Source organism: Tenrec ecaudatus, chromosome 12 (genome assembly GCF_050624435.1).
Source record: "Tenrec ecaudatus isolate mTenEca1 chromosome 12, mTenEca1.hap1, whole genome shotgun sequence".
Taxonomy (NCBI): Eukaryota; Metazoa; Chordata; class Mammalia; order Afrosoricida; family Tenrecidae; genus Tenrec; species Tenrec ecaudatus.
The window spans coordinates 97,761,018-97,788,085 of record NC_134541.1 but is presented as its reverse complement, the minus strand read 5'-3'; the positions used below and the strand labels follow the sequence as shown (position 1 = coordinate 97,788,085).

The following is a 27,068-nucleotide window of genomic DNA, read 5'->3' as shown; positions in this document are numbered from 1 at the left end:
AAACAAGGCGCCATGAATTGAAATGAAATGTTTAAACAGGCTGATGGCATACTGGAAGCACTAATTTGCCTATCCCAAGAAATTTGGAAGATAGCTCCTTGGCCAACTGACTGCAAGAGATCCATATGTGTACCCATTCCCAAAAAAGGTGACCCAACGGAAGGCTCATATTACAGAACAAATATCATTGATATCACATGCAAGTAAAATTTGGCTGAAGACCATTCCACAACGGTTGCACCAGTACACTGGCAGGAAGTAGCCCGAGGTTCAGGTCGGTCAGACTCAGAAGAGGATGTGGAACCAGGGCTATCACTGCTGATGTCAGATAGACCTTGGCTGAAAGCAGAGAACACCAGAAAGATGTTTGCTTGTGCTTGACTATGTGTGGATCATAACAAACTTCGGATAACCGTGAAAAGAACAAGAATTTGAAACACTTCACTGCGTTCATGAGAAACCTGAACACAGATCAAGAGACAGTTGTGTGAACAGAACAAAGAAATACTGAATGGATTTAAAATCCAGAGAAGCTGCATGATATGAATAATATGGCATCAGGATCGGAAGAAGGCTATTAACAACCTTTGATCTGCAGATAATACAACTTTGCTTGCTGGAAGTGAAGAGGACTTCAAGCATTTGTTGATGAAGATCAAGGATTGCAGCTTTCAGCATGAATCACAATCCAATGTAAAGACCCAAATCCTCATAACTAGACCTGTAAGTAACATTATAATAAGTAGAGAAAAGCTGAAAGTTGTCAAGATGTTGCCTTGCTTGGATCCACAATCAATGCTCATTGAATCATCAGTCAAAAGATCAAATGATGTACTGCATTGGGTAAACCTTCTGCTCAAGACCTCTTTAATTTATAGAAATGTGAGGATATTACTTAGAGAAATAAGATGTGCCAGACAAAAACCATATGCATGTGAAAGTTAAACATTGAAAAGAAGACTGAATAAGAATTGATGCATTTGAATTACAGTGCTGGCAAAGAATACTTAAAGTATCATGGACAACACATCTGTCTTGGAAAAAGAACAACTAAAGCGCTCCTAAGAAGCAAGGATAGCTATTGCATCTGGGGTCTCTTGTTTTGTTGGGTTAAAAAAAATATTTTATTGGGAGTTCTTGCATATATCATAACATTCCATCAATCACATAAAACAGTATTGTACAATTACTACCACAGTCGGTTTCCAAACATTTTCTTTTTTTACATAGATGGCATATACTATTTTTAAAATACCATTAAACAATGTATTATTTAAGGTTAAATATAATATGAGGGGATTTTTTTAAAGTATAGAAAAAATGAATTAAAAATATAAGGGCATATTCCCACTTTCCCCACTTCTTTTTTTTTTAAATCATTTTATTAGGGACTCATACACCACCCATCTTGATCCATACATACATCAATTGTGTAAAGCACATTTATACATTCGTTGTCCTCATCATTCTCAAAACTTTTGCTCTCCACCCAAGCCCCTGGAATCAGGTCCTCATTTTCTCCTCTCCCTCCCTAATGAACCCCTGATAATTTATAAATTATTATTTTGTCATATCTGGCTCTGTCCCACATCTCCCTTCCCCCACTCTTCGGTTGTATGTCCGCCAGGGAGGAGGTCAAATGCAGGTCCTTGAAATCGGTTCCCCCTGTCAAACCCACCCTCCCTGTGCCCTCCCAGTATCACCACTCACTCCACTGGTCCTGAGGGAATCATCCGCACTGGCTTCCCTGTGTTTCCAGTTCTCATCTGTACCAGTGTACCTCCTCTGGTCTAGTCAGGCTTGCAAGGTAGGATTCGGATCATGATGGTGGGAGGGGGGGGGGCTGGGGGAAGGAAGAATTTAGGAACTAGAGGAAAGTTGCATATTTGATCGTTGCTATGTTGCACCCTGACTGTCTCGTCTCCTCCCCAAGACCCTTCTGTAAGGGGATGTCCAGTGGCCTACAAATGGGTTTTGGGCTCACACTAAATCCTTACCCCAACTTCAAGAACAGTCAAATCTCCGTGATGTGATTGAATGAATAAATTGACATGTGAAATATATGCCAATAAAATTATTTAAAAAGCAAATAAAAACCCCAAAAGAACAATCAGTTCTTACATTGTGACCCTGCTCTATATTCACCTTCATGAAAGGATCACTGAAGGTAAGGGTGCTATGAGGATGGGGAAATAGATATATGTGTCTATATTTATAGGTTTAGTATTAAGGTGGCGAAAGGACCTTGGGCCTCTACTCAAGCACTCCCTCAATGCATGAATACTTTCTTTTATTAAATTGGCACTCTATGATGCTCACCCTCCCGACACAACTGCTGAAGCCAAAGCGGGTGAACAAGTAAATGTGGTCAAGAAAGCTGATGGTGCCCGGTTATCAAAAGAGATAGCATCTGGGGTCTTAAAGGCTTGAAGATAAACAAGCGGCCATCTAGCTCAGAAGCAACAAAGCCCACATGGAAGAACACATCAGCCTGTGTGATCACGTGGTCCCGAAGGGATCAGTTTTCAGGCATCAAAGAACAAAAAATCATATCATTGGTTGCACATGATACGATTGCCGAAGACAAATGGGTGCATAAGCAAATGTGGCAAAGAAAGCTGATGGTGCCTGGCTATCGAAAGAGATAGTGTCTGGGGTCTTAAAGGCTTGAAGGTGAACAAGCGGCCATCTAGCTCAGAAGCAACAAAGCCCACTTGGAAGAAGCACACTAGCCTGTGCGATCATGAGGTGTCAAAGGGACCAGGTATAAGGTATCATGCACATACACACAAAAAAGAATATATATATATACCATAGTGAATGAAGGGGGAAGTGCAGAGTGGAGACCCAAAGCCCATTTGTCGGCCACTGGAGATCCCCTCACAGAGGGGTCTAGGGGAGGAGATGAGTCAGTCAGGGTGCGACAAAGCACCGATGAAGAATACAGCTTTCCTCCAGTTCCAAAATGCTTCCCCCACCCCCGCCCCCACTACCATGATCCGAATTCTACCTTGCAAGTCTGGATAGAGCAGAGGTTGTACACTGGTGCATATAGGAGCTGGAGGCACAGGGAATCCAGGGTGGATGATACCTTCAGGACCAGGGGTGTGAGGGGCGATACTGGGAGAGTAGAGCGGGAGTGGGTTGGAAAGAGGGAACAGATTACAAGGATGTACAGGTGACCTCCTCCCTGGGGGACGGACAACAGAAAAGGGGGTGAAGGGAGATGCAGGATAGGGCAAGATATGGTAAAATAATCATTTATAAATTATCAAGGGCTCATGAGGGAGTGGGGAGTGGGGAGGGAGGGGAAAAAAGAGGACCTGATGCAAAGGGCTTAAGTGGAGAGCAAATGCTTCGAAAATGATTAGGGCCAAGAATGTACAGATGTGCTTTATACAATTGATGTATGTATATGTATGGATTGTGCTAAGAGTTGTATGCGTCCCTAATAAAATGTTAAAAAGAAAGAAAGCAGATGGTGCCTGACTATCAACTGAAAGTGTCTAGGGCCTTAAAGGCTTATACTCAAACAAGCAGCCATCTAGTGAGTCATCCAATTCCACACGGAAAAAGCACAGCAGCCTGTATAATCCAAAGATGACAATTAAAAAATTCAAATATGATAAGTTGAAAAGCATCAGAGCAAAAATTATGTACACCCACTTTGTGGAGGGCTATCGGGGACTGTGGGAGCCCCAAACCCATCTGCAGTATCTGGTCAGACTGAGTCGCTGGCAGATCCGCACGAGCCACAGGCAAGTCTTTGAACAGTCTTCTTTCGTTTCCCAGCCCAGACGAGGGCTCCTGCCCACTCGCCAGGTACACTCAAAATGTCTCCAACAGTCTTATTAGCAGGCAGAGGCCATTGTGATCTTGATTGTGCTGGATGGAACTTGACACTTGGCCAGTTGACCATCTTATAGATGGAACTTGAATTTGTTCTGGATACAAGTATCTCTGAATGGTTCCCTTACAGAAATTTCTTTCCTGGCTTTTTGAATGTTGATGGGGTCTTTTCCTTCTTACACATTATTTGTATTTTTGTCTCTGTACTATTATGACTTTATCCTTGCCACCTTAGTCCGAATTTTTTTTATGGTTTCCTCTTGGGTCTCCGCATAATGATAATAACTGATACAAGGGAATGTAGGTAATACAATGGTGGGGAGTGGGTGATCAAGAGGGTGAAGGGATTTCAGGAATAAACAGTAAAAGTGGAGGGAAGAAGCAGCATCAGAATGGCTTGTGATTTCATAACTCATTTTAAAGACAATGTAACCATGGGAGGTGGATTGCTCTAAATTGATGTGGTCATGACTGTACAATTCTCCTTGATAAAACTGAACTGATAAATTGTATTATATGTAAACTATATGCCAATAAAACTGTTGGAAGAAAAAAATACATGTATACACCAAAGAAGAAATCTACATAAGTATGTGTAAACTCAGAGCAATGCGGTTTGTTCTTTTTGTGCAAAATGGATTTGTGCCTTATTTGTCAACATTAAAATGCCTGTATCAAACAAAAATAATCCATTCATGTCCCTGGAACACTTATGTGTATGTATCAGAGTTTCTGAATTCAGCCTATTAACCAGCAGTGGGCTGTTTGCAGCTTCTTGCGATTGTAAACTGTAGTGTGATACATCTGGAAGGGCACACACATATTGTAGCTCTGACTTCTTTGGGAAGCCTCTCCATCCACAGAGCATGCTTGGTATAGTAGAGGGGAAGTGAACGTGGGGACAGCCCTCAACAAAGAGGGACTGACACAGTGGTTATCCCAACGGACTCAAACAAGAACAACTGTGAAGGTGGTGCAGGACTAGCTGGAATTTCATTCTGTTGTACTCAGTCACTATGCATTGGTACCTCTACGGCCCCGAACACCAACACATTATTTCTATTCCCACTGGTTCTAGGAAGCACCTTATCCCGTTCCATAAAGGTTTTACATATTTACTAGTCCATCAGCAGTGAATAAGAGTTCCAATCTCTATTCTCTCGCCAGCACTTGTTTTCTGGTTTGTTTTTTTTAATTTAAATTTTGGGCTATAGTCATGGGTGTAAGGTGATATTTCAATGTTGTTTTGATTTGCATCTCCCAGATGGCGAGTGATAATGAGCTTCTTTTATGTTAGTCATTTGAAAGTCATATTTGGTTAGTGTTCATGTCTTTTGCTCACTTTAAAAATAATTTTTAATTGAGGTATTAGAGAATTCTATAGATTTTATTTTTTAAAAGAATTCTATAGATTTTAATAATTAATCACTTGTGCACTGTATCACTGCAAAAGAAGTTTTTCCAGTCCATGGGCTCTCTTTCTACTCTTGATGAGCTTAAGTATCTTATGTCTAGTAAGTCCTAGTTGTCTGTTTTGCCAGCTACTGTGTGTGCTTCCTGTAACAGTGATCTCTCAGATGTTGAATGGTAACAAGTTTGGATATTCTACTACTCGAACAGCAAAGTTTGAAAAAAAAAACCTGCTCAGTGTTTGTAATTTTGCTCAATAGTTGAACGGAAAAGCAGACTCAAAAAGACCGGTATAGTCGGAGAGTGAGTCACGCTTCTTGTCTCCTTATGGACACAACGGGGTAATGCTTCAGTCTACGTGGTGCTCTTGCTCAGACAACACACAGTGCTTGTGCTAGTGCATTAGCACGTTTGTCACGGTGCTTTCTTCCTCTCACTTTATGTGCATAGACTACTATTAACTATGGCTTCAAAGAATGTTGGCGATAGCAGCATTAAAGCTAAGAAGAAAACTATGACAGCCACAGTAAAAGAAACCTCTTACCTTTCAGAAATTTGAATCAGGTTCCTACTTGTCTGATTTGGCAGGTGAACACAAAATGGCTAAGTTGATATTACCAACATTGAAAAAAATGTGACTAAAGCAGCTAATGGAGCAGAAATCATGCAATAGTTCATCACAAAACAAAGAACCCGGACCATCGAAAAGACTGAAGATGACTGTAAATTTGGATAAATCAGAAACAACTCAGTGACGATAGCATATCTCAGACAGTGACATACAAGAAGGCTAACAGCCTTCAGAATGATTTGTGAGTGAATGCTGGACAGCTCCAAGTATTCAGAGCCAGTCATGACCTGTTTGACCAATTCAAATCTAGACGGGCATACACAGTGCAGTGAGGCATGGGAGCGGCGAGTGCAAATCAAGACAAAGTCCGTAATCTGTGACTGATTTTGCTGAGTAAGTGAAGGTTGAGGGCGTCACTCCCTAACAAGTGTTCGACTGTGAAGAAACCATATTTTGGAAAAATGTCCAAGCAGACAGGACATTCACTACTTAGGAAGAAAAGGCATTGCCAGGCCACACATCTGTGAAAGACAGGTTCACTCTGTTGTGTAGGAATGTTAGTGAGGATTTTAAAGGAAAGTCGGTGTTAGTGCAACATTCCAAAAGCCCACAGGATTTTTTTTTACATTTTATTAGGGGCTCATACAACTCTTATCACAATCCATACATATACATACATCAATTGTATAAAGCACATCAGTACATTCTTTACCCTTATCATTTTCAAAGCATTTGCTCTCCACCCAAGCCCTTTGCATCAGGTCCTCTTTTTTTTCCCCCTCCCTCCCCACTCCCCGATCTCTCATGAGCCCTTGATAATTTATAGATTGTTATTTTGTCATATCTTGCCCTATCCGGAGTCTCCATTCCCCCGCTTCTCTGCCGTCCATCTCCCAGGGAGGAGGTCACATGTGGATCCTTGAAATCAGTTCCCCCTTTCCAACCCACTCACCCTCCACTCTCCCAGTATCGCTCCTCACACCCCTGGTCCTTAAGGTATCGTCACCCTGGATTCCCTGTGCCTCCAGCTCCCATATGCACCAGTGTACAACCTCTGCCCTATCCAGTCCTGCAAGGCAGAATTCGGATCATGGTAGTTGGGGGGAGGAAGCATCCAGGATCTGGGGGAAAGCTGTGTTCTTCATCAGTACTACATCGCACCCTGACTGACCCATCTCCTCTCCTAAACCCCTCTATGAGGGGATCACCAGTGGCCGACAAATGGGCCTTGGGTCTCCACTCTGCACTTCCCCCTTCATTCACTATGGTATATATATATATATATATATATATATATATATATATATATATATATATATATATATATATTCTTTTTTTTGTGCATGATGCCTTATACCTGGTCCCTTTGGCACCTCGTGATCGCACAGGCTGGTGTGCTTCTTCCATGTGGGCTTTATTGCTTCTTAGCGAGATGGCCGCTTGTTCACCTTCAAGCCTTTAAGACCCCAGACACTATCTCTTTCGATAGTCGGGCACCATCAGCTTTCTTCGCCACATTTGCTTATGCACCCATTTGTCTTCGGCAATCGTATCATGGAGGTGTGCAGCCAATGATACGATTTTTTGTTCTTTGATGCCTGAAAACTGATCCCTTCGGGACCACACAATCACACAGGCTGGTGTGTTCTTCCATGTGGGCTTTGTTGCTTCTGAGCTAGATGGCTGCTTGTTTATCTTCAAGCCTTTAAGACCCCAGATGCTATCTCTTTTGATAACCGGGCACCATCAGCTTTCTTGACCACATTTACTTGTTCACCCGCTTTGGCTTCAGCAGTTGTGTCGGGAGGGTGAGCATCATAGAGTGCCAATTTAATAAAAGAAAGTATTCATGCATTGAGGGAGTGCTTGAGTAGAGGCCCAAGGTCCTTTCGCCACCTTAATACTAAACCTATAAATATAGACACATATATCTATTTCCCCATCCTTATATATATATTTGCAAGTACATGTCTTTGTCTAGACCTCCATAAATACCCCTTGACTCCTAGCTCTTTCCTCCATCTCCCTTGACTTTCCTCCTGCCCCACCACCATGCGCCGTCCCCACCTGGGCTACAGCTATACCTATTCTCTACACAACCTTACCCTTGATCATTCCCCACCAGGCCTGCCACTCCCCCCTCACTACCATTTCGGGTCCCATGTTGTTCCCTTGTCCCTGTGTTTGTTAACACCAATTCTTTACCCCCCTACCTACCCCCACTCCAAGTCCCCCCGGAACTGTCGGTCCCATTGTTATTCTTCCAATAGTTCATTCAGCCTGTCCTATTCAGACAGACCAACCCACAGGATTTTACACAACAAACATCATGAAAACTACGTGTGAGATGACCAAGCAGTTTTTCATTGAGTGAGTACGTGAAATGTATGGGCCTCGTGTGAAAAATACTTGCAGGAGAAAACTTGCCTGTAAAAGCATTCCTATTTAAAAACAAACGAACAAAAAAACGGTATTGTATTGTGTTTTGATATGTAATGTATTTATGGTGTTTAGATGTTTTAGGGGGTATTTATACAACTTTGTTAACTTTGTGTTCAATTCCTCAAAAAATAAATTTATAAGTGTAATTTTGGGGCTTCAGAACCAATTATTTAGTTTTCCATTATTTCTTCTTTTAGCTCTGGGATTTACATTAGTTTTTGTGCATGAGGTGGGGTACAGGTCTTGATTAATATTCTGCAGATGGAGATCCAATTTTGCCAGCACTAATTTCCAAAGAGGCTGTATATGGTTAAGTATTTGGTTGTGATCTGCAGGGCTGGCAGTTTGAAACCACCAGCCACTCTGCAGAAGGAAGACAGGCTTTCCACTCCCGTAAAGAGTTAAAGTCTCAGAAACCCACAGGGGCAGTTCTACTTTATTCTAGAGTCGCTATGAGTTGGCATCAACTAACTGGATACCAGTGAGTGAGAGGGCCCTTTGGATTTCTCTTCCAAAGTATCCCCTTTACTAAACTCATTTTCTGTCAAACCTTTCAAAAGATAAATAAATAAATAAATAAAAATGTTCCTTAGAAGAAAAGATGGCAAGGCTGTGTCTCACATACTATACACACATCATCATATGGAACAATTCTTGGAGAAGGACACCATGCCTAGAAGGGCATCAATAAGAGCTGGCCCTCAATAAGATGGACTGAGGGTCACTGCAGCCATGGGCTCAGTCACATGGATACGGTGAGGATGGTACAGGGGCAGCGGTATTTTGTACCGCTGTCACTGGACAGCACCTAACCACATAACATTAACACCTCTTTCTCAGGTTAGGAGAAAAATAAAGCAGTCACAATTCCGTCTTGGTCTAGTCTCCCTGTTATCCATTCAGACACATTTATTTACTCATGCACAGTGTGTGCCTGACATCAGAGAAGGGCTTAGGGTGGATGAAAAGGATCTACTACTGCCATCAGGAAAGGAATATAAATGAGCAACCATTCCAATACAATGGAGCGTGTCTGTAGCTACATGATTCAGAAAAGTAGTGCCATAATCTCAAGTGCGAGATATAAAAATAATATTAATTTCTAAATGATCAAGGGTTCATGAAGGAGGGAGGGTGGGGAAAAAAGGAGGATCTGATACCAAAGGCTCAAGTAAAAAGAAAATGTTTTGAAAAGGAGGATGGCAACATATATACAAATGGGCTCAACACAATGAATGTATGGATTGGAAAAAGAATGAAAAATTTGTGATATTTTTTTAAAAGGGGGGAGTGAAAAAGTATATGTGTAGTATATCCAATGAATCAATACATTACTCTTTTTCCCCTCATTTATACGTGATACTATTTATTTCCTTTCCTTTGAAGACAAGCATAAAACAAACAACAAAACAGGAAGCAACATTTTTGAATCAGTTGACTGAATCCAAAGCTTCTAGACTTAATGTGAAGAGATTCAGCTTCCATTTTAGTTAACAGGTAAATCAATGAGCAACATACTTACCAATTTGCACTTGTTCAGGCTGGCTGAGAGAAACAAATGCTGATGTATCATCAATCCAGGATATCTGAATATTACCTGTGACAGTGAATCAAAAACAAAGTGAGTATTTGTCCATTGCCATGACTATCAGATTCCCCGGGTAGAGGTGGCTATAATTTTGAGATGGGGCTGCTAATGTAAAATGTGATCCGGATCTCAGCACTACAGAGGTTAAAACTATTAAAACTTACATCTACTGTATCTGTTATTTAGTTCAAATCTTCAAGAAAAGACACAAACTGAGGTAGGGGTGGAGAAAAAGAACATTTCTGTAGAGTCGATTTTGACTCATAGTGATCCTGTCACAAACACAGAACCAAACTGCCCCATGGGGTTTTCAAGGCTGTAAATCTCTTTACAGAATCAAACTACTACATTTTATTCCCACAAAGTGGCTGGTGAGTTCAACTGCACACCTCTCAGTTAATGGTCAACTGCCTGAACCACTGCATCCCCAGGGCTCCTAAGAGGGTATGCTCACTGCCACAGAGTCAATTCCAACTCATAGCAACCCTGTAGGGCAGGGTAGAATTGCTCCTGCGGATTCCCACTCTTTTTTTTTTTTTAAGTTTCTGAAAGTTCAGTTTATTTCTCAGAAAACACGAAGAAATCACTTTTAGACAGATTAAGTGGGTACCTTAGGTGTACAGTTAGTTCACGGTAAGTGAAGAGACCTCTGGCCTATCTCTATGAGATATTTCAGCAAACATAAGTGAACACAACTTATTTACACTTTGGTAAAACCTCTTATATTTATTTAAGGATGTAGAGTTCTGCCTCTTACACACGGAAGCTGTGGTAACTCAGAAAAGGAAAACTACAGAAACATTTGTAAAAAGAAATAAATAAGGAAACTTCTAGGTGATGTTATTTCCCTTACAACCCAGTGTGTCTGGTGTTTGGAAGGTCATGTGCACACATGACAGAAACGGTTCCATTTTTAACACTGGAACGCAACCCTTCACTCCCTTCACATTGTATGCACACCATGGCGCTTCTTTCCTAGGCGCAAAGCTGAGTATGCTTCCATTTTAATAATCTTTTAGGGAAGTCCTATGACAATTATACCAATAAATTTCCTCAAACAACACCCACCACCACCCCTACCAACTATTATTTTCCGTTTATCCGTATTCCGTTTACTCTTTCCTCTGCTAGTCTCACTGGTATCTTTGCTTGTACTTGAAAGCAAAAAGCAATTTCAGATCATAGCAAATCCAGTGGTCTTGCTCTGTAGCCTGGCTCCTGTTGACTGCAGAGAGAAGGGGAGAAGCAGGAAGGGCCTTCATGGGTTGAGATCAGGCACTACCAGTAGCCCAGCTTGTATTTCAAAAACAAGCTCTTGGACACATTCCCAGCAGAGAAGTCTTCAGTGATTTAGAGAAGAAAAACGACTACTTCACAAACACCACAGTGTTTGAATTTCTAGAAGCTACCCAGGCCAAGAATACATCCCTGCAGTGCTTCACCACACACTCATTGCTGCAGTACTCATTGTCCCAGTCTTTGCTCACAACAGGAGGGTTCTCACACCCTGACCTCACACATCGAGACTGGGGTGAGAGTATTACAGGAGATGTATTCACCAATTCCATATCCATCTGAGGAGACTCGACCTCGGGCACTACATCTGTGATCATCTCACAGACTGTATCAGGAGAAGTGGCCTCTTCTGTAGGAGCCTTGGGACTACTGTTCACAGGCTGCTCGGGGCTACTTTCGACAGTTGGTGGAACTAAGGTAGTTTGCATTTTCAGCGCGGGCTGAGGCACAATCTTGATCTGCAGAGGAGGTGGCTGCTGCTGTAAATTGATTCTAACTTTCTGAGGTGGAGGCTGTTGCATAGCCTGGAGAGGGGGAGGCTGTTGAAGAATGGTCACTTGCTGCTGAGTTGGGGCTGAGGCATCTGTTGTAATGGAGGGGGCTGGAGTTGGGGTGGAGGCAGTTGCATAGAAGCAGCAGCAGCTGCTGCTGCCTGCAACACTGACCAAGTGACCATCTGGGCTTGCTGGCTGGGCTGGATAGTGGCTGTACTCGTTTGGCCTAACTGCAGCCCCCGGGAGGTCACCACTGTGGCTGGGATCACAGTAACCATCCCTCCTTGAGACATGGTAATAGAAGAGGGAAACACTTGTTTGGTAATGATCAATTTGGTGATATTAGGCTGGCCCCCTGGCCCTGAAGGTGCCTGGTTTGCAACATAGGACGAAAGAGTGGAGTTAACGACAATGGAGGGAGACAGAGCAGGGGGCTCTGTTGCGGCTGGTGCTGGAGATGCTGGGTCAACGGTAGCCATAGGAGGTGGAGAGGGAGTCTATGCTGGTGGCACTGAATCCAGTTCTACTGTCTCCACAGTGGCCTGGCATTCTTGGTTGTCTTTATAAGCAGCCAGAGCCTTCAGATACTCTTTCTTGGCAGCCTCAGTTTTCCCCTTATAAACCTGTTTCTGCTCTTCTCCAAGACCTCATAGAGGCCACAATTTTTGAGACCTCCCCAAACGTGGCATTGGGATTCTGTCCCTTGATGGCAGCCTGTGTATCACGGAAAAATAAGGCATATGCCGAAACGGGTTTCTGAGGTTCATTAGGATCTTTCTTTCTTCTTTCCTTTGGAGCTTTCTGCTTTTTCCCTGTTTCCACCACAACTGTCTTCGGGCAATGAAGTTGCCTCCGGAAATCCTCAACACCATCCTCATGAAGTGAACTAGTAGGTGAAGGGGTGGTTGAAAGACGATCCTCAGGAGACTGGGCAGGTGGCAGGAATGGTGCCACCCCCTAAGCTCAAGCCAAGCTGAGAACTCAGTTCTGACTGATCAATGGTGGTCAGCTGGCTATGCCCCATCAAGCCAGATGTCATGTCTGTCATAGGTACATCAATTTTAACAGGTGGATTGGCACTATACTGTGTTCCTATTGAATGGTCCAAGTTCATGCTTAAGCCCCCACTCAGGAGCCCCCCGCCCTGCTCTATCAAGCCATGGGTCATGCCCACGGGCATGTCCAATGTCTGGACCCCATACTGGGCTGAAAAGCTGCCATCCTGTGAGGAGGAAGGGTCTGCTAGGTCATCAAAGTGGCCAACCACATCTGAGACAACCAGTGTGGAATCAGAATCCAAGGAAATCGGTGGAATTTCAAATTCCTCATCACCCAAACTTGGTGTATGGAATGTCTCAGGCCCTGACAGGAAGGGGTGCGAGGGTCCTGTGATGGTTAAGTAATTGTCACTTCCTCCGGGAAACTCCATCTTCACACAACTGCTCCCACCGTCTCAGTTTCCTAATCGCTCCCCGGATTCCCACTCTTTACACGAGTAGAAAGCCTCATCTTTCTCCTCAGGAGCACCTGGGAGGTTTGGAATTGCTGACCTTTCAGTTAACAACCCAGTGTGTAACTACTATGCCACCAGGGACTTCATTAAAGAAATGTTTTAATAATTTGTCTTGAAACAAAAGAATGAATTTGTGTATGCTTTGCTGTATGTATTCTTAAAAACAAAATAAAATTTTGAAACAAAACAATTTTCCAGGTTAAATTCTAGGTCATTTCATCCTTCAGTCCAATCTTATGCCAGGGTTGGAGAATTATTTTCCTCCAATAACAAATTTAAGAGGGGGGCAACAAAGCCCACATGGAAGAAGCACACCTGCCTGTGTGACCACGAGGTGTCGAAGGGATCAGGTATCAGGCTTCAAAGAACAAAAAATCATATCATTGTGAATGAGGGGGAGTACGGATTGGGGACCCAAGACCCACCTGTGGACAACTAGACATCCCCTTACAGAAGGGTCATGGGGAGGAGACAAGCCAGTCAGGGTGCAGTGTAGCAATGATGAAAGATACAACTTTCCTCTGATTCTTAAATGCTTCCTCCTCCTCCCTTCCCCACCGTGGGGGGAGGTCAGGTGTGTACAGACATCCTTAAAGGCAATAGCTGCCAGACTGCCACCTCGCCCCACCACAGGGGTGGGCCTACTCCCTGCTGCTAGGGACAATGGATTACTTCTCCCTGAAGCTTGCAACCATTAGCTTGGTTCCTTAAGGTGGGGTTTTCACCCTAGTGCTATTGGTTCCTATGGAGATCCAGCTGCCATCCTGACTCTAGGATCCGCCCACCTTGCCACATGTGAACCCCCAATCCCTCCTCTTCTTATTGCTTGGATACCCCTAGATCATCCCCTTCCATTACTGTATTACGTATAGCACAACCCCTTCCTGTGACGTATGTCTTCACCTGTAATTAGGGGGCTTGAATGTTCCCAGAGAATATAAAAGCCTTGGTTAACATTAAAGATTCTCTCTCTCTCTCTCCCTATGTGGACCACCAAGCAGGGCTGAGGTGAGCATGCTACCATGAATTGTGTCTGACTCCATTTACTTCAATCTTTCTCTTCTAACTCTCATGCTTTCTATAATTTTACTATATCTTTACTTACTATCGCTGTACAATTGCACCTACTGGACCCGTAATGGTGTGTTAGGGGCTGACTTTCCCTGGCACCCCACCCCCACTATCATGATCCCAATTCAGCTATACCAGAGGATGTACACTGGTACAGATGGGAAGTGGAAACACAGGGAATCCCGGGCTGATGATGCCTTCAGGACCAGTGGTGAGAGTGGCTACACTGGAGGATGGAGGTAAGGTGGGGCAGAAAGGGGAAACATTATAAGGATCTACATATAATCTCCTCCTCAGAGGATGGACAACAGAAAAGTGGGTGAAGGGAAACACTGGAAGATATGACAAAATAATAATAATTTATAAATCACCAAGGGTTCATGAGGAAGGGGGGAGCAGAGAGGGAGAGGAAAAATGAGGAGCAGATCCCAAGGGCTCAAGTAGAATACAAATGTTTCGAGAATGATGAGGGCACCAAATGTACAAATGTGCTTGACATACAATGGATGGATGTATGGATTGTGATAAGAGTTGTATGAGTCCCCAATAAAATGATTTTTAAAAATTAAGAGGGGGATAAAATACAGAAAGAGAAAAGAAAATGACATAGCTAGTTTTCTTTGCAGAGATATAAATATTTAAAGTTGAGATTGGGAACATGAAACAAATCAATAAATATAACAAAGTTTCTTAAAAACTTCAATTCTGCTATCAAGGCCAGGTAAAGGAAGTAGGTGACAGAGGAAGGGCAAAAAAAATGAGCCATGGAGTGAAAACCCTTTAAGAACACTTACAGACACACAAAAAAAGCAGCAGGGAGTAGTCTGCTGCTGTTAGTTCAATTTCAACTCATAACAAACCTATAGGTCAGGGTAGAAAAGTCTCATGGGATTCCCACAGACAAACATTACAGTTTAAACTCAGGAGAGGCTGAGCTTGCTCTGCCTTACTAAGCAAATCGTCCAAGAAGGTGGACTGTGTACAAGTGTGCCAACAGAACCTAAGATACGTGCAGTTGCCTTTATTGATGAAGGTCAAAGACTACAACCTGCAATGTGGCTTGTACCTCAACATAAAAAGACCCAGAAATCCTCACAAGTGGACTAATAAACAGCAAGATAAATAGAGGAAAGACTGAAGTAGTCGGGGATTTCATTTTATCTGGATCCACAGTGCCATGGAAACTGCAGTTAGGATTAATCGCTTTGGGGGAATCTGCTGCAAAAGACCTTTTTCAAGTACTAAAAAGAAAAGTTGTCATTTTGAGGGTAAAGGTGTGCCTGAAAGAGCCCTGGTGTTAATTTCAAATAAACATTGGGCCGCTAACTTCAAGGTCAGCAGTTCAAATCCACTAGTTGCTCTGAGAGAGAAAGAAATATTATCTGCTCCTGTAAAGATTTGGAAATGCTTTAGCATTAAGTCCCCAAATTTATCTCGTCTCTAGCCCCCTTTTCAGAAAAATATCAGTACCTCCAGGCAATTAAAAAATTTTGTACTAAAGCCCATAATCTGGTATAAAGTTTAGGTATCTCCCTTTGCATGTCCCCTGGATTGGGACTTTCTACGCCTGTAAAGGTTCACAGTCTTTAAAAAAAAGGGAAAGATTTACAGGGGCAGTTCTACCCTGTCCGACAGGGTCACTATGAATTGATCGGCAGTGAGTTTGGTTTTGGTTTGGATCATTCCAGTGACCCCAAGAGGTGCAGTATCACCCACTTTGGTAAACACTGTGTTATGGGAGCTCTATGAGTCAGAATTGACTAGATGGTGACAGTGGTGTTGGTTTGGGATTTTGACCCAGTCAAGGTATTTTCAATGGCCTCCTCTGTATGTGAAAGCTGTGCAATGGGGAAGGAAGACTGGAGAACGGATGCCTTCGGATTATGGTGTTGGGGAAGAAAATCACATATACCACGAGTTTCCAGAAGAAATAATAAACCCTGTCTCATAAGAATTCAGTCCAACTGCTCCTTAGAAGTGAGAATGGCACAATAATTCATCTCACACATTTTTGGCATGTTATCAGGAGGGACCAGTTCCTGGAAAAAGATAACATGCTTGGTAGAGAGAGGGTCAGGCAAAAAAGGGGAAGAACCTCAACAAGATGAAATGATACAGTGGCTACAACAGGCTCAAACACAGCAGTGATTCCGAGGATGACGCAGGACCATAGAGTGGACACAGGGTCATCTGAAGCAACGTGAACCAACCACTATTAACTAACAGAACCAACTGGATGGCACCTAACAACAAACCGTGTCTACCCAGCAGATTCACATCTCTCCCCGGAAGAGCGACAGGAGGGTTCAACCTACCAACCTTTCCTTTGGTGGTCAAATGTGCAACCACTGAGTTACCAGAACGCCCCAAAGAGCAGTGAATTAAAACAGAATGGCATTCATAGAGGAGGAAAAACCCTCGATAAAAGCTACGCGCAAACAAAACAAATGGAGGCAAGATTGCTGAGAAAGGAAGGCTGGAGGAAAGCAAAGAGGAGCAGGGTAGGAACTTGGGGGAAACCAGGAAGAAAGCTGAGCTCTCGTGGGGAAAAAATACAGAGGGCTAAAATTAAATACATAAATAGCATTGGAATTCATTGTTTCAACTCCTACTAGTATTTCTGAAAGTTGGAAATTCCTGAAAACAGTTTTGCTATACCACCAAAGAAAAATACTCTAGTCGTAAGATGTGAAAAGCCAAGGTAAATGAACGGCCAAGGTAAGAAAGTCACTTAGAGAAAATTTAGCAATAGATGGAACTGGTGTCACTGAATTGGCAAAATGTGTTATCTATGTACAACAAAGGCAATAGAAAGTCACTCTGGTTTATTAGAATCCTTGTGTGTCACAATGGTGACATGTTAAGATTACTGGCTGAAAGGCTGGTGGCTTGAACCTACCCAGGCACCTCAGAAGACCAGCCTGGTCATCGGTTTCCAAAAGTCACATCTTAAAAAACTCTATGGAGCAGTTCTATTCTACATGTATCTGTTTTATTCTAAACTGTTAGAGCAGAAGCCTTTCATCATCTTTTATAACCTCTTCAAATATTTTCAAAATAGCCACATACTAGTATCATACACCTTGGACACGTTACTAAGATACACCAGTGCTGCTAAGGCAGAGGGACCTTAGAAAAGAGGGAGATCCCCGACAAGTGGGAATGACATGGTGAGTGCAACAAAGGGCTCACACACAGTCCCGAGTGCAAGGACAGCCGGCACAGGCCTGGGCAGCGTTTTGTTCTGTTGTACGCAGGGGCGCTATGAGTCAGAAGCAACTCAATGGCACTTAAAAGCAACGGTCCATTGAGGACATGCATATTAAGTACCACACTGAAAATGAAGACTTTTACTGCTTTCACGTTTATCTAATAACATTCAAAGAGCAGAGTTTAGAGGCTTTATAATTAAAGGTTCATAATCAGAAGGGTCTTTCTAAAGACTAACCACTTTGACCTAATCTCCTGACCTGCTAAAAGGGAAAGAGAAGGCTTACCCCACCTCACAAACCTTGGTATGCTAAATACCTGTGCTTGCTTGTTTTGTGATCTAATATCCAACAAAGCCCAACTTACAAAACATTTTCTCTGAAGTTAACCTTAAAACTATTTATCATTGGTCAACTAACCTTTCCAGTGTTAGTAGTAAAATCAGTAAGAGTAATTGTAGCTTAATTTACATGGCTAGTAACCATCTTGGCTGATAACCACCAATTTCCATGGCTTCAGCCTATGGTCAGCTGCCATTAAAAATTCCTCAGATTTTATAGTACAAATATACCCTCTGCCAACAATATATCCTCTGTCAACTCAAATACATAATGACCTTACTGTTTTTTGAGACTAAATCTTAACAGAAGCAGAGAGCTTTATCTTTCACCCAAAGAACAGCCAGTGGGTTGGAACTACCAACCTTGCAGTTAGCAGCCCAATGCCTAACCACAACATCACCAGGGCTCTTTAACAAGATAACTCTACAGTCAAACAATTCTGCGACTGAGAATAAAACCTTACATTTATCTTTGACCACCAAGGCTAAAGAAAGCCAAATCCTAGTTTATTTATGACTTACTTACCAAAGGCACTGAAAAGCTGGTAAAGGTCGCTGGTTTTCCATTCTTTGGGGAATGTCACATGGAGAACATGATCACGCTTAGGTTGCACTGTAAGACAAATGTTTGAGGAAAAGCTTATCACGCTTGCCCTCATGAAGAGGTAACTGAAGATACGGGTGCGATAGCAAGTGTGGGAAAGAACCTAGATGGTGTCTGGCTCTTAGAATGATGTCCTAGGTCTTAAAGACTTGTCTTCAAACTAGCAGCTCTCTAAGTGAGGCATCAACTAAGTCCACATGGAAGAAGTACACCAGCCTGTGTGATCCAAAGATTGTAAATAATAAAAATCCAAATCTAAAGGAGAGAATGGTATCAAAAGCTTAAATTATGATCACCTGGTTTGCACAAGCCAATGGACGACAGTAGAAGCCCAAAATCCTTTTGTAGGTCCACACAGGGATTAAGGCTCCAGGGCGTGAACAGCCTTGCTATCAGACAGCATTGTAAAGCTGATTGTGGCAGATGTAGTTAGATTACAAAAGAAAGATCACCCTTTTGACGCATTTTAAAATTATTTATGTTTTTAAAATGTTCTGTTTTCTTTTTGATTGAGTTTTTTCTGTGTTTTGTATAGTCGTTGTTGGGAAGTTTTTTGTTTGTTTGCTTACTTGCTTCCTGTTTGTGTTTTGTATGATTTTCTGTATATGAAATCCAGGATAGGTAAATCTATAGACAGTAATTGGATTGATAATTGTCTAGGGGCATGGCAGGGGTGGAGGGGGAATTAAGGAAGGTGACAACAATGAATATGAGAAGACAATGTTCTAAAACGGATTATGGTAATGTTGGCACAAATTTTCTTAATATAATTTAATGATTAAATTGTATGCTATGTGAAGTACATATCCATAAAACTTTTTTTTAAAGTTTATAACTGAAAATGGATGTGGTTTGAAATGCATCCCCTCAAAAAGATGTATATTCAAGTCCTAGGTACCACTGTTGGGTCATTTTTGCTGTCAACAGTCACATTGGCAAAGCGAACAACTTTGACAGAGATGTCCTTGACATTGAAGCCTACATTGTCCCCGGGTAAAGCTTCACGGTGCATTTCAACAGACTTCACTTCAGTGGGAACATTGACTGGAGCAAAGGTGACCACCATGCCAGGTTTCAGAACACTGGTTTTCACTCTGTCAACAAGACAAGGCCAATACCACCAATTTTGTAGACATCCTAGAGAGACAGGCACAGGGGCTTGTCAGGTAGGTGAGTTGGTGGCAGGATGCAATTCAGAGCTTCAAGCTTCAAGGCACTGCCATCCTTGCAGGTAACCTACCATCCCTCAGACATATTAGCCCTTGGCCTCTGCCTGTTGTCACCATTGCAAGCAGAAACTGGCACAAATGGTGTCAGGGTTATAGCCAATTTTCTTAATGTAAGTGCTGATTTCTTTAATAATTTCTTCATCTCTTCTGGCTGTAGGATGGCTCAAAGGAATCCATTTTGTTAACACCAACAATTAGCTGTTTCACGGCCAATATGTCAGCCATTCTTGGAGATTGCAGCTTTAAATTCGCCAACACCAGCAGCAACAAGGAGGAGAGAACAGTCAGCCTGCGATGTTCCTGTAGTCATGTTTTTAAGAGAGTCTCTATATCCAGGGGCATCTATGATGGTCACGTAGTATTTGCTGGTCGCAAATTTCCTGAGGGAGATATCAATGTGATATCACGTTCATACTCACCTTTTATACAAGACCCAGGCATACTTGAAGGAGCCCTTCCCCATCTCAGTAGCTTCTGTCCAAAATTTTATTTTTAATTTAATTTAAATTTAATACAACTCTTATCACAGTCCATACATAAATCAATTGTGTATTTGTACATTCATTGCCCTCATCATTCTCAAAACATTTGCTCTCCACTTAAGCCCCTGGCATCAGGTCCTCATTTTTCCCCTCCCTCCCCCCGCCCTCATGAACCCTTGATAATTTATAAATTATTATTTTGTCATATCTTACACTACCTCATGAACCCTTGATAATTTATAAATTATTATTTTGCATTATCTTACACTGTTTGACGTCTCCCTTCACCCACTTTTCTGTTGTCCGGCCCCCAGGGAGGAGGTTATATGTAAATCCCTGTAATTGGTTCCCCCTTGCTACCCCCACCCTCCCTCAAACCCTCCGTTATCGTCACTCTCAGCACTGGTCCTGAAGGGATCATCTGTCCTGGATTCCCTGTGTTTCCAGTTTCTATCTGTACCAGTGTACATCCTCTGGTCTAGCCAGATTTGTAAGGTAGAATTGGGATCATGATAGTGGGGGAGGGGAGAGGAAGCATTTTGGAACTAGTGGAAAGTTGTATGTTTCATCGTTGTTACACTGCACCCTGACTGGCTCATCTCCTCCCTACGACCTTTCTCTAAGGGGATGTCCAGTTGCCTACAGACAGGCTTTGGGTCCCCACTCACACTGCCCCTCATTCACAACAATATGATTTTTTGTTCTTTGATGCTGATACCTCATCCCTTCGACACCTCGTGATCACACAGGCTGCTGTGCTTCTTTCATGTGGGCTTTGTTGCTTCTCAGCTAGATGGCCGCTTGTTTACCTTCAGGTCTTTAAGACGCCAGATGTTATATCTTTTGATAGCCGGGCTCCATAAGCTTTCTTTACATTTGCTTATGCACCCACTTTGTCTTCAGCGATAGGGTCGGGAAGATGAGCATCATGGAATGCCAGTTTAATAGAACAAAGTATTCTTGCATTGAGGGGGTACTTGAGTGGAGGCCCAATGTCCATCTGCTACCTTAATACTAAATCTATAAATGTATACACATAGATTTCCTCGTCATATATAAAGATATTTACAGTATCACCAGGGTTTCTTGAAGGAAGCAGAAGTGGGACAAAATGCAGGTAGGCTTTGGGACTTCTTAGAGTCTTAAGGTAGAAAATGGACTGACAGAGAAGAAGTAATGGATTTGCGGGGTAGGGCCATCACAGTTGTGGCAGCTCAAGGACATCAATACTGTGATTAAGTAAACCAATGGTCCTTGGGAGAAAGGTAAGGCTCTCTGCTCCCAAAGATAATAGCTCCAAGGTTATTAGCCTCAGAAACTCTTTGAAGGCTTGTTAGGAGTTGGAACTGACTTGTTGGCAATGGATTGGTGTTTTTTTTTTGGCGGCAGTGGTGGTGGTTAAAGAATCCTGGCAATGTAATCATTATATACTTAGCTGCTAAGTAAGAGGTTGGTGGCTCACACCCACCAGGTGCTCCATAGAAGACAGCTGTGCTAATCTGCTTCCATAAAGATTACTGATTTACAAACTCTATGGAGCAGTTCTATTCTGTTCTACAGGGTCACTATGAATCAGAATTGACTTGGCAGCAACGGATGATGGGTATGGTATTTTAAAGGCAAATATACCAAGGCTAAAAAAAAAGCAAAGTTAAAAACAAGGTAGGTGATTTGAGGGGAGTAAAAAATAAATTTAAGAAATAAGAAGTAACCACCTCACCAATTATCTGGCCTTTCAAGGTTTTTAAGAACCTACTAAACTTAAATAATTGAAAAATGGATATTCTACTTATTTACTGATACAGCTAGCATATCTTTTAAAATCTTTTACAAGTATTTAGAGAAAATAATGAAATTGAAGTTGAGTGAAAATCAATTAATGATGAGAAAATATATATTAAAAACAAATTGAACTCATACATAAACTGGATAATCTAAGTAAAGAGATGAGTTAATCAAGGGCCAAGGGTCCCATTAATTTAAGAATACAATCCACATCAATCACAAAAATCTCTGTCGACTTTTAAGTAACTGAAGCTCTTTCATCAGTAATACTCTTAACAGTTGCCTTTTTAGCCCACATATTTAAAGATGCAGATGCAATGAGAATGAAAACTTGACTTACAGTCTGGTCCTTCCAAGTTTAAGTAGGGTATATCCATGACCCTCATAAGAAATAACCTATGAAAAGAGAAGAAAAACAAGCAGTGGGTGACTTGAGGAGCAGAGAGAAGGATATATGCATGTATTTAAAATTATAAATTCTTTGCACATATTGCTCATGCCTAAAATAATTTTTGGATGTGCTAAAGATTCACTTCAGATATCTTTCTGTTGTGTTAAATATTTATCATAATTTTTAAAATGCTGCAGTATCCCCAAATACCTATAATAGTTTCCAGTACTCAGCAACTGTTCAATAAATCTTAGGCAAGGTCTGGGGAAGAGCTGCCTTGTTCCTTAGTCCAAGGAAGCTAAAGAAGCCAGCTATTACTTAACATCTGACATATGAAAAAGTGATGATCCAATTTGTAACTATAATTCTTACAATTAATGTTTATCAGCTGAGAATGACAGCATAGGGTACTGTCTTTTTTAATTGAAATACATAGTTATGGGAAGAATTACAGCTTTGGGGGTAAGCTGTGCAGTCTGAAATGAGTGACTGTCTCAAACTCAAATTATTAATGCCACTGAAAGCAACATATTAAGAGCATAAAGCAAAAACAGTCCTATTGAACTAATATAAACCACAAGTTATTTATGTACACCTTCTAAAATGAATACACATATATAAAATACATTAATTAAAAAGTTTAACTCTGTGAAATATCATTAATTCCCCACAATTTTAGAGAAAATATCAGGCCTTCTGTTGCTTTACAAGAATATTTTAGTGAAACTTACTTGCATAACAATATATTGTGCAGTTCTAACAGAGAGAACACCCAACTCCTTACTTATCAATTTAAGTAGGTTCTAAAGATTGGGTCATTAGGTAAAAAGTGACATTATGCAAAAATGGAGAATATGATCACATCAGATCACAAAATGGAAGCTGACTAACAGCATTACATATCTACCAAACTACTAAAATCATAACCTTAACCACCAGGGCCAGCACTACTCTAGACCAGCACTTCGGTGTTTGTTACTACCAGAAATTTGTTGTCAATGCACACAATGCTCAAATAGAAGAAGTTTTACCATTGTCACAATACAAAATGTCAGCTAATTTATAGGCTTGATGACCTGCATTAGAGTGCAGAGAGCCTTCAGACTAGACCTTACTGGCAGGGTGGGGTGGGGTGCCTCTCAGCATTTATGGATGTAGTGAAAGAGTTTGTAAAAGTCTTAGCAGGTCAGAGACTGGGCCAACAGGCCAAGAAGCAAAGGGGTAGAAGGTCAAATAAAGACTTCACTGTGAGCAGGACTGAGAGAAGTTTTTCTGACCAAAGAATTGTGTCCTGAATAATTTCTGATGCTGACTCATAATCGGTGACTTCAGTAAAAACAGAACAGAACGTAATCCGGAGTATTATCTGTGAATTCTGGGTAGTCACTGCAACAAATTATCCAAGCAGTAGAGGGTTGGGAGGAACACTAGGAAGAATGTTGGAGAGGAGGCACGTCCTCCACCTTATAGAAATCAGTCTTGGGCTGTTGACCTTGATTCTCCTGCCCACTTATAAAGTCAGAGATTAGATGCATCTACCAGACCGCTCTTAAAGTGGTCAAGAAATAAACTGACAAGTGAGGAGGAGGAGGACTACACGTGTACTACATCATACAGCAAGTTTAAAAGGCAAAATCCAAATGCCCAACAGGGCATCAGTTTAGCTTCAATGACCTCCAATTAAGGAATATCATTATCAGACGTTCAAAATTCAAGAGAGGCATGATCGAGTTTTCAGAATGAGAAAACGTGCGCGCGCGCGCACGCGCACACACACACACACACACACACACACACACACAGTCATGGTACTCTATGGGATCTGAGACCTTGTAGCCTGGTCTACAGGGTAATAAACCAAATCCTAGGGCTAAGAAAGCTGTGGTGGAGTAGTGAGCCACACACTGAACTTCTAACTGCAAGGTTAGCAGTTCTAATCTACCAACTGCTCCTCAGGAGACAGATAAGGCTGTTTACTCAGACATAGATTTAAAGTCTCAGAAACAAATGAAGCAGTTCTCTGCCATATAGATCTAAAGTTGGAATCAACTCAATAGCAGTGAATTTGTTTTTTTAGATTATGGCTAAGAAAGCAAACTTAAATTCACAAATTTAAGTTCAGTGCACTATTTTGATTTGCAAGCTGCTTTTTCCCAATTTACTCCATCCTACCTCTGATCCTTAGGAGATGATACGACTTAGGGGTTTTTACAAAATTCGTGGTACTAAAAGACAGTGAAATTTTTCCATGAGCTTTCTGAAAGTCCCTTCATGTATACTGCCTTTTACCTGCAAGGGAAGACACTCAAGTAGATTCTTGAAACCAGGGAAAATACCAAACCCTATAGATACTATGATTTCTTCTGCCTATACACATCTATGATCGTTTACTTTCTAAATGACATAGTAAGAGACTGACAAAATAAACTAATAACAATAGAACAATTAAAATAAAAGTTATTTTTGTTCTTTCCTTATTAAGCCTAGAATTTTTTCCTCTTGAAAGGAAAAGGCATTCTATGGCTTCTCTTTGGCATATGTGAATGGCCAGCATCACTAGTCTTAAGCGTGAGGCCATCCATCACGTGAAATGAGGGTTACATGAACACAAGTTCTGATACAACTTCAGTCTGATAATCATGCCTGTTAGGTGACTACCAGGAAGGTATGGAGTGGGTGGCTGGAGATTTCCTCACACTACTCAGAACAGCACACAATTTACAACGTATGCATTGTTGATTCCAACTCCTCACGACCCAGTAGGACCGAGTAGAACTGTCCTATGGGTTTCCAACGCTATGATCTTTACGGAAGCAGACTAGACTTCCTATCTCTCAAAGGATCTATTTGTAACACTTCTCACTCTTCCACTGTACTTCCAATAGTTTCAGTTGTGGACTGTGAGAGACCGAATAGCCCTAAACTCTGGAAAACTGCCAACGGCATTTCAGAGAAAGCCTGCTATTACGAACTCGCTGTGACATCTGTTCTTCATTGAACTGAACTGAATGAACTTTCCCAGGCGCCTCCATCCTCTTTATGCCACACGGTTTGCAAGCCATTGCTCTGCAAGCACCCTTACATTTGGACCTGTGTGCCTCATACAGACAAGCTTCCACAGGGTCTACCCGACCATACAGACCAATCACATGATGTGAGTTGTCAAAAATGCACCGAGAAAGCAAAGCTGTGGATAAACAACAAAAAGATTCTCTCCCAGACTGCAGATATCAAAAATTACACTCACTTGAGCCAACCTTGGCATTACTTCTATCAACAATAGCATTACTTTTTTTCCCTAGATCATTTTATTGGGGGCTCGTACAACTCTTATTACAATCCATACATACAAATATTGTGTAGTCAAGCACATTTGTGTATTTGTTGCCATCATCATTCTCAAAACATTTGAATAGCACTACTTTAAAAAATAATAACATTAATATATGATAAACTGAGGGTTCAGGGGTGGTAAAATGGGGGAGGGAGGGGATAAAGGAGAGCCGATATTAAGGAGTTCAAGAAGAAATGAAAATGATAAGGGCAGCAATTGTACAATTATGCTTGATCTAATGGAACTACGGATTGTAATATCTGTAAGAGCTCCTAATAACGTCCCCACCCCCAGCCAGTCCTGGGGCTTTGGGGCTCAGCTCAAGGGGACATGGGACACAGTGGGACATGGGGGCACAGCGAATGGTGTGACCCTTTGCCTGGACATGCCTACACAGTAGGGTATGCTGGGTCCCTCTCTAGGGTTACCAGTCCTATGGGCGCCAATAAATTTCGTCCCTTTTGCTTTAAAAAAGTGCTCCTAATAAAACATTTAAAAAACAAGAGCATTGCTTTCATCTTAGTTGAGATTCAAATGGCTGTAATAAAGCAAAGACACTCCAGAATGTGTGTGGGAGAATTAACATATCCCTGCTTTTTTTTTTTTTTTTCCTTTTGCCACATCGTTGCTTTCTGATGAAAGTGTTTTGGAAGTGTTTGGGCATTTTACTGGAAAGGGCTGACATTAGCTCTGTCAAAGACTAAATTTAAAAGTTCTTTTAGACGCAAGGGCCAATGGTACACCAGGAACATAGTCTAAGAAATTGTGTAATTACATGGATAAACCTTGAAAGCATTATGCTGAGTGAAGAGATATGGCCACACAAAGATAAATACTGGATGATCCTTACTTATATAAAGTAGGCAAATGTATGCAAACCAGAACTCTCAGCAGGAGGAGGAGAAGGAAGAAAGGAGAAGCCATTGCTTGGGGGACAATGTTTATGTTAATGGTGGTAGAATCACCTGGAAAAGAATAGTGGGAAAAATGAGAAGCTGATACCAAGGGCTCAAGCAGAAAAAAAATGCTTTGAGATGATGATGGTAGCAAATGTACAAATATGCTTGACACGATGGATGGATGTATGGATTGTGATGAGTTGTAAGTGCCCCCAATAAAATGATTTTAAAATAAGAATTTGAACTACTAGGCTGTTCACACTCTGAAGGCAGAACCATGCCAGTAACCTACTGGCTGGTCCTTTGTGCCCATCTCTGCACCTGACTTCCTGCTTACAGCTATTCACTTTTTAAAATTAGAAGAAAAAGATCACTGAAGATAAAAGTGCTATAGCAAAGTTTGGCGAAGAAGCAGATGATGCCCAACTCTTATCAACTGGAATAGTGTCTGGGGTATTAAAGGCTTGTATTCAAATAAGCAGCCATCTAAGTGAGGTGTCAACTAATTCCAGATTGAAGAAGCACACCAGCCTGTGTGATCCAAAGATGACAATAACAAA

The 27,068-nt window shown here is 41.7% G+C and overlaps 1 protein-coding gene and 1 pseudogene across 1 annotated transcript in view; both read right to left on the bottom strand.

Annotated features, from left to right (window-relative positions):
• The window catches only part of PARN (poly(A)-specific ribonuclease), a 144,581-nt gene that overhangs the window by 34,955 nt on the left and 82,558 nt on the right, over nt 1-27,068 (bottom strand). The window contains exons 19-21 of the mRNA XM_075564267.1: nt 22,225-22,280; nt 18,311-18,397; nt 9,795-9,869 (exon numbers count right to left, since the gene is read on the bottom strand). Of these exons, the coding sequence (XP_075420382.1) occupies nt 9,795-9,869; nt 18,311-18,397; nt 22,225-22,280 (218 nt within the window). The remainder of the gene's footprint in view (nt 1-9,794; nt 9,870-18,310; nt 18,398-22,224; nt 22,281-27,068) is intronic.
• LOC142423032 (TOX high mobility group box family member 4 pseudogene) lies at nt 10,959-13,117 on the bottom strand (annotated as a pseudogene).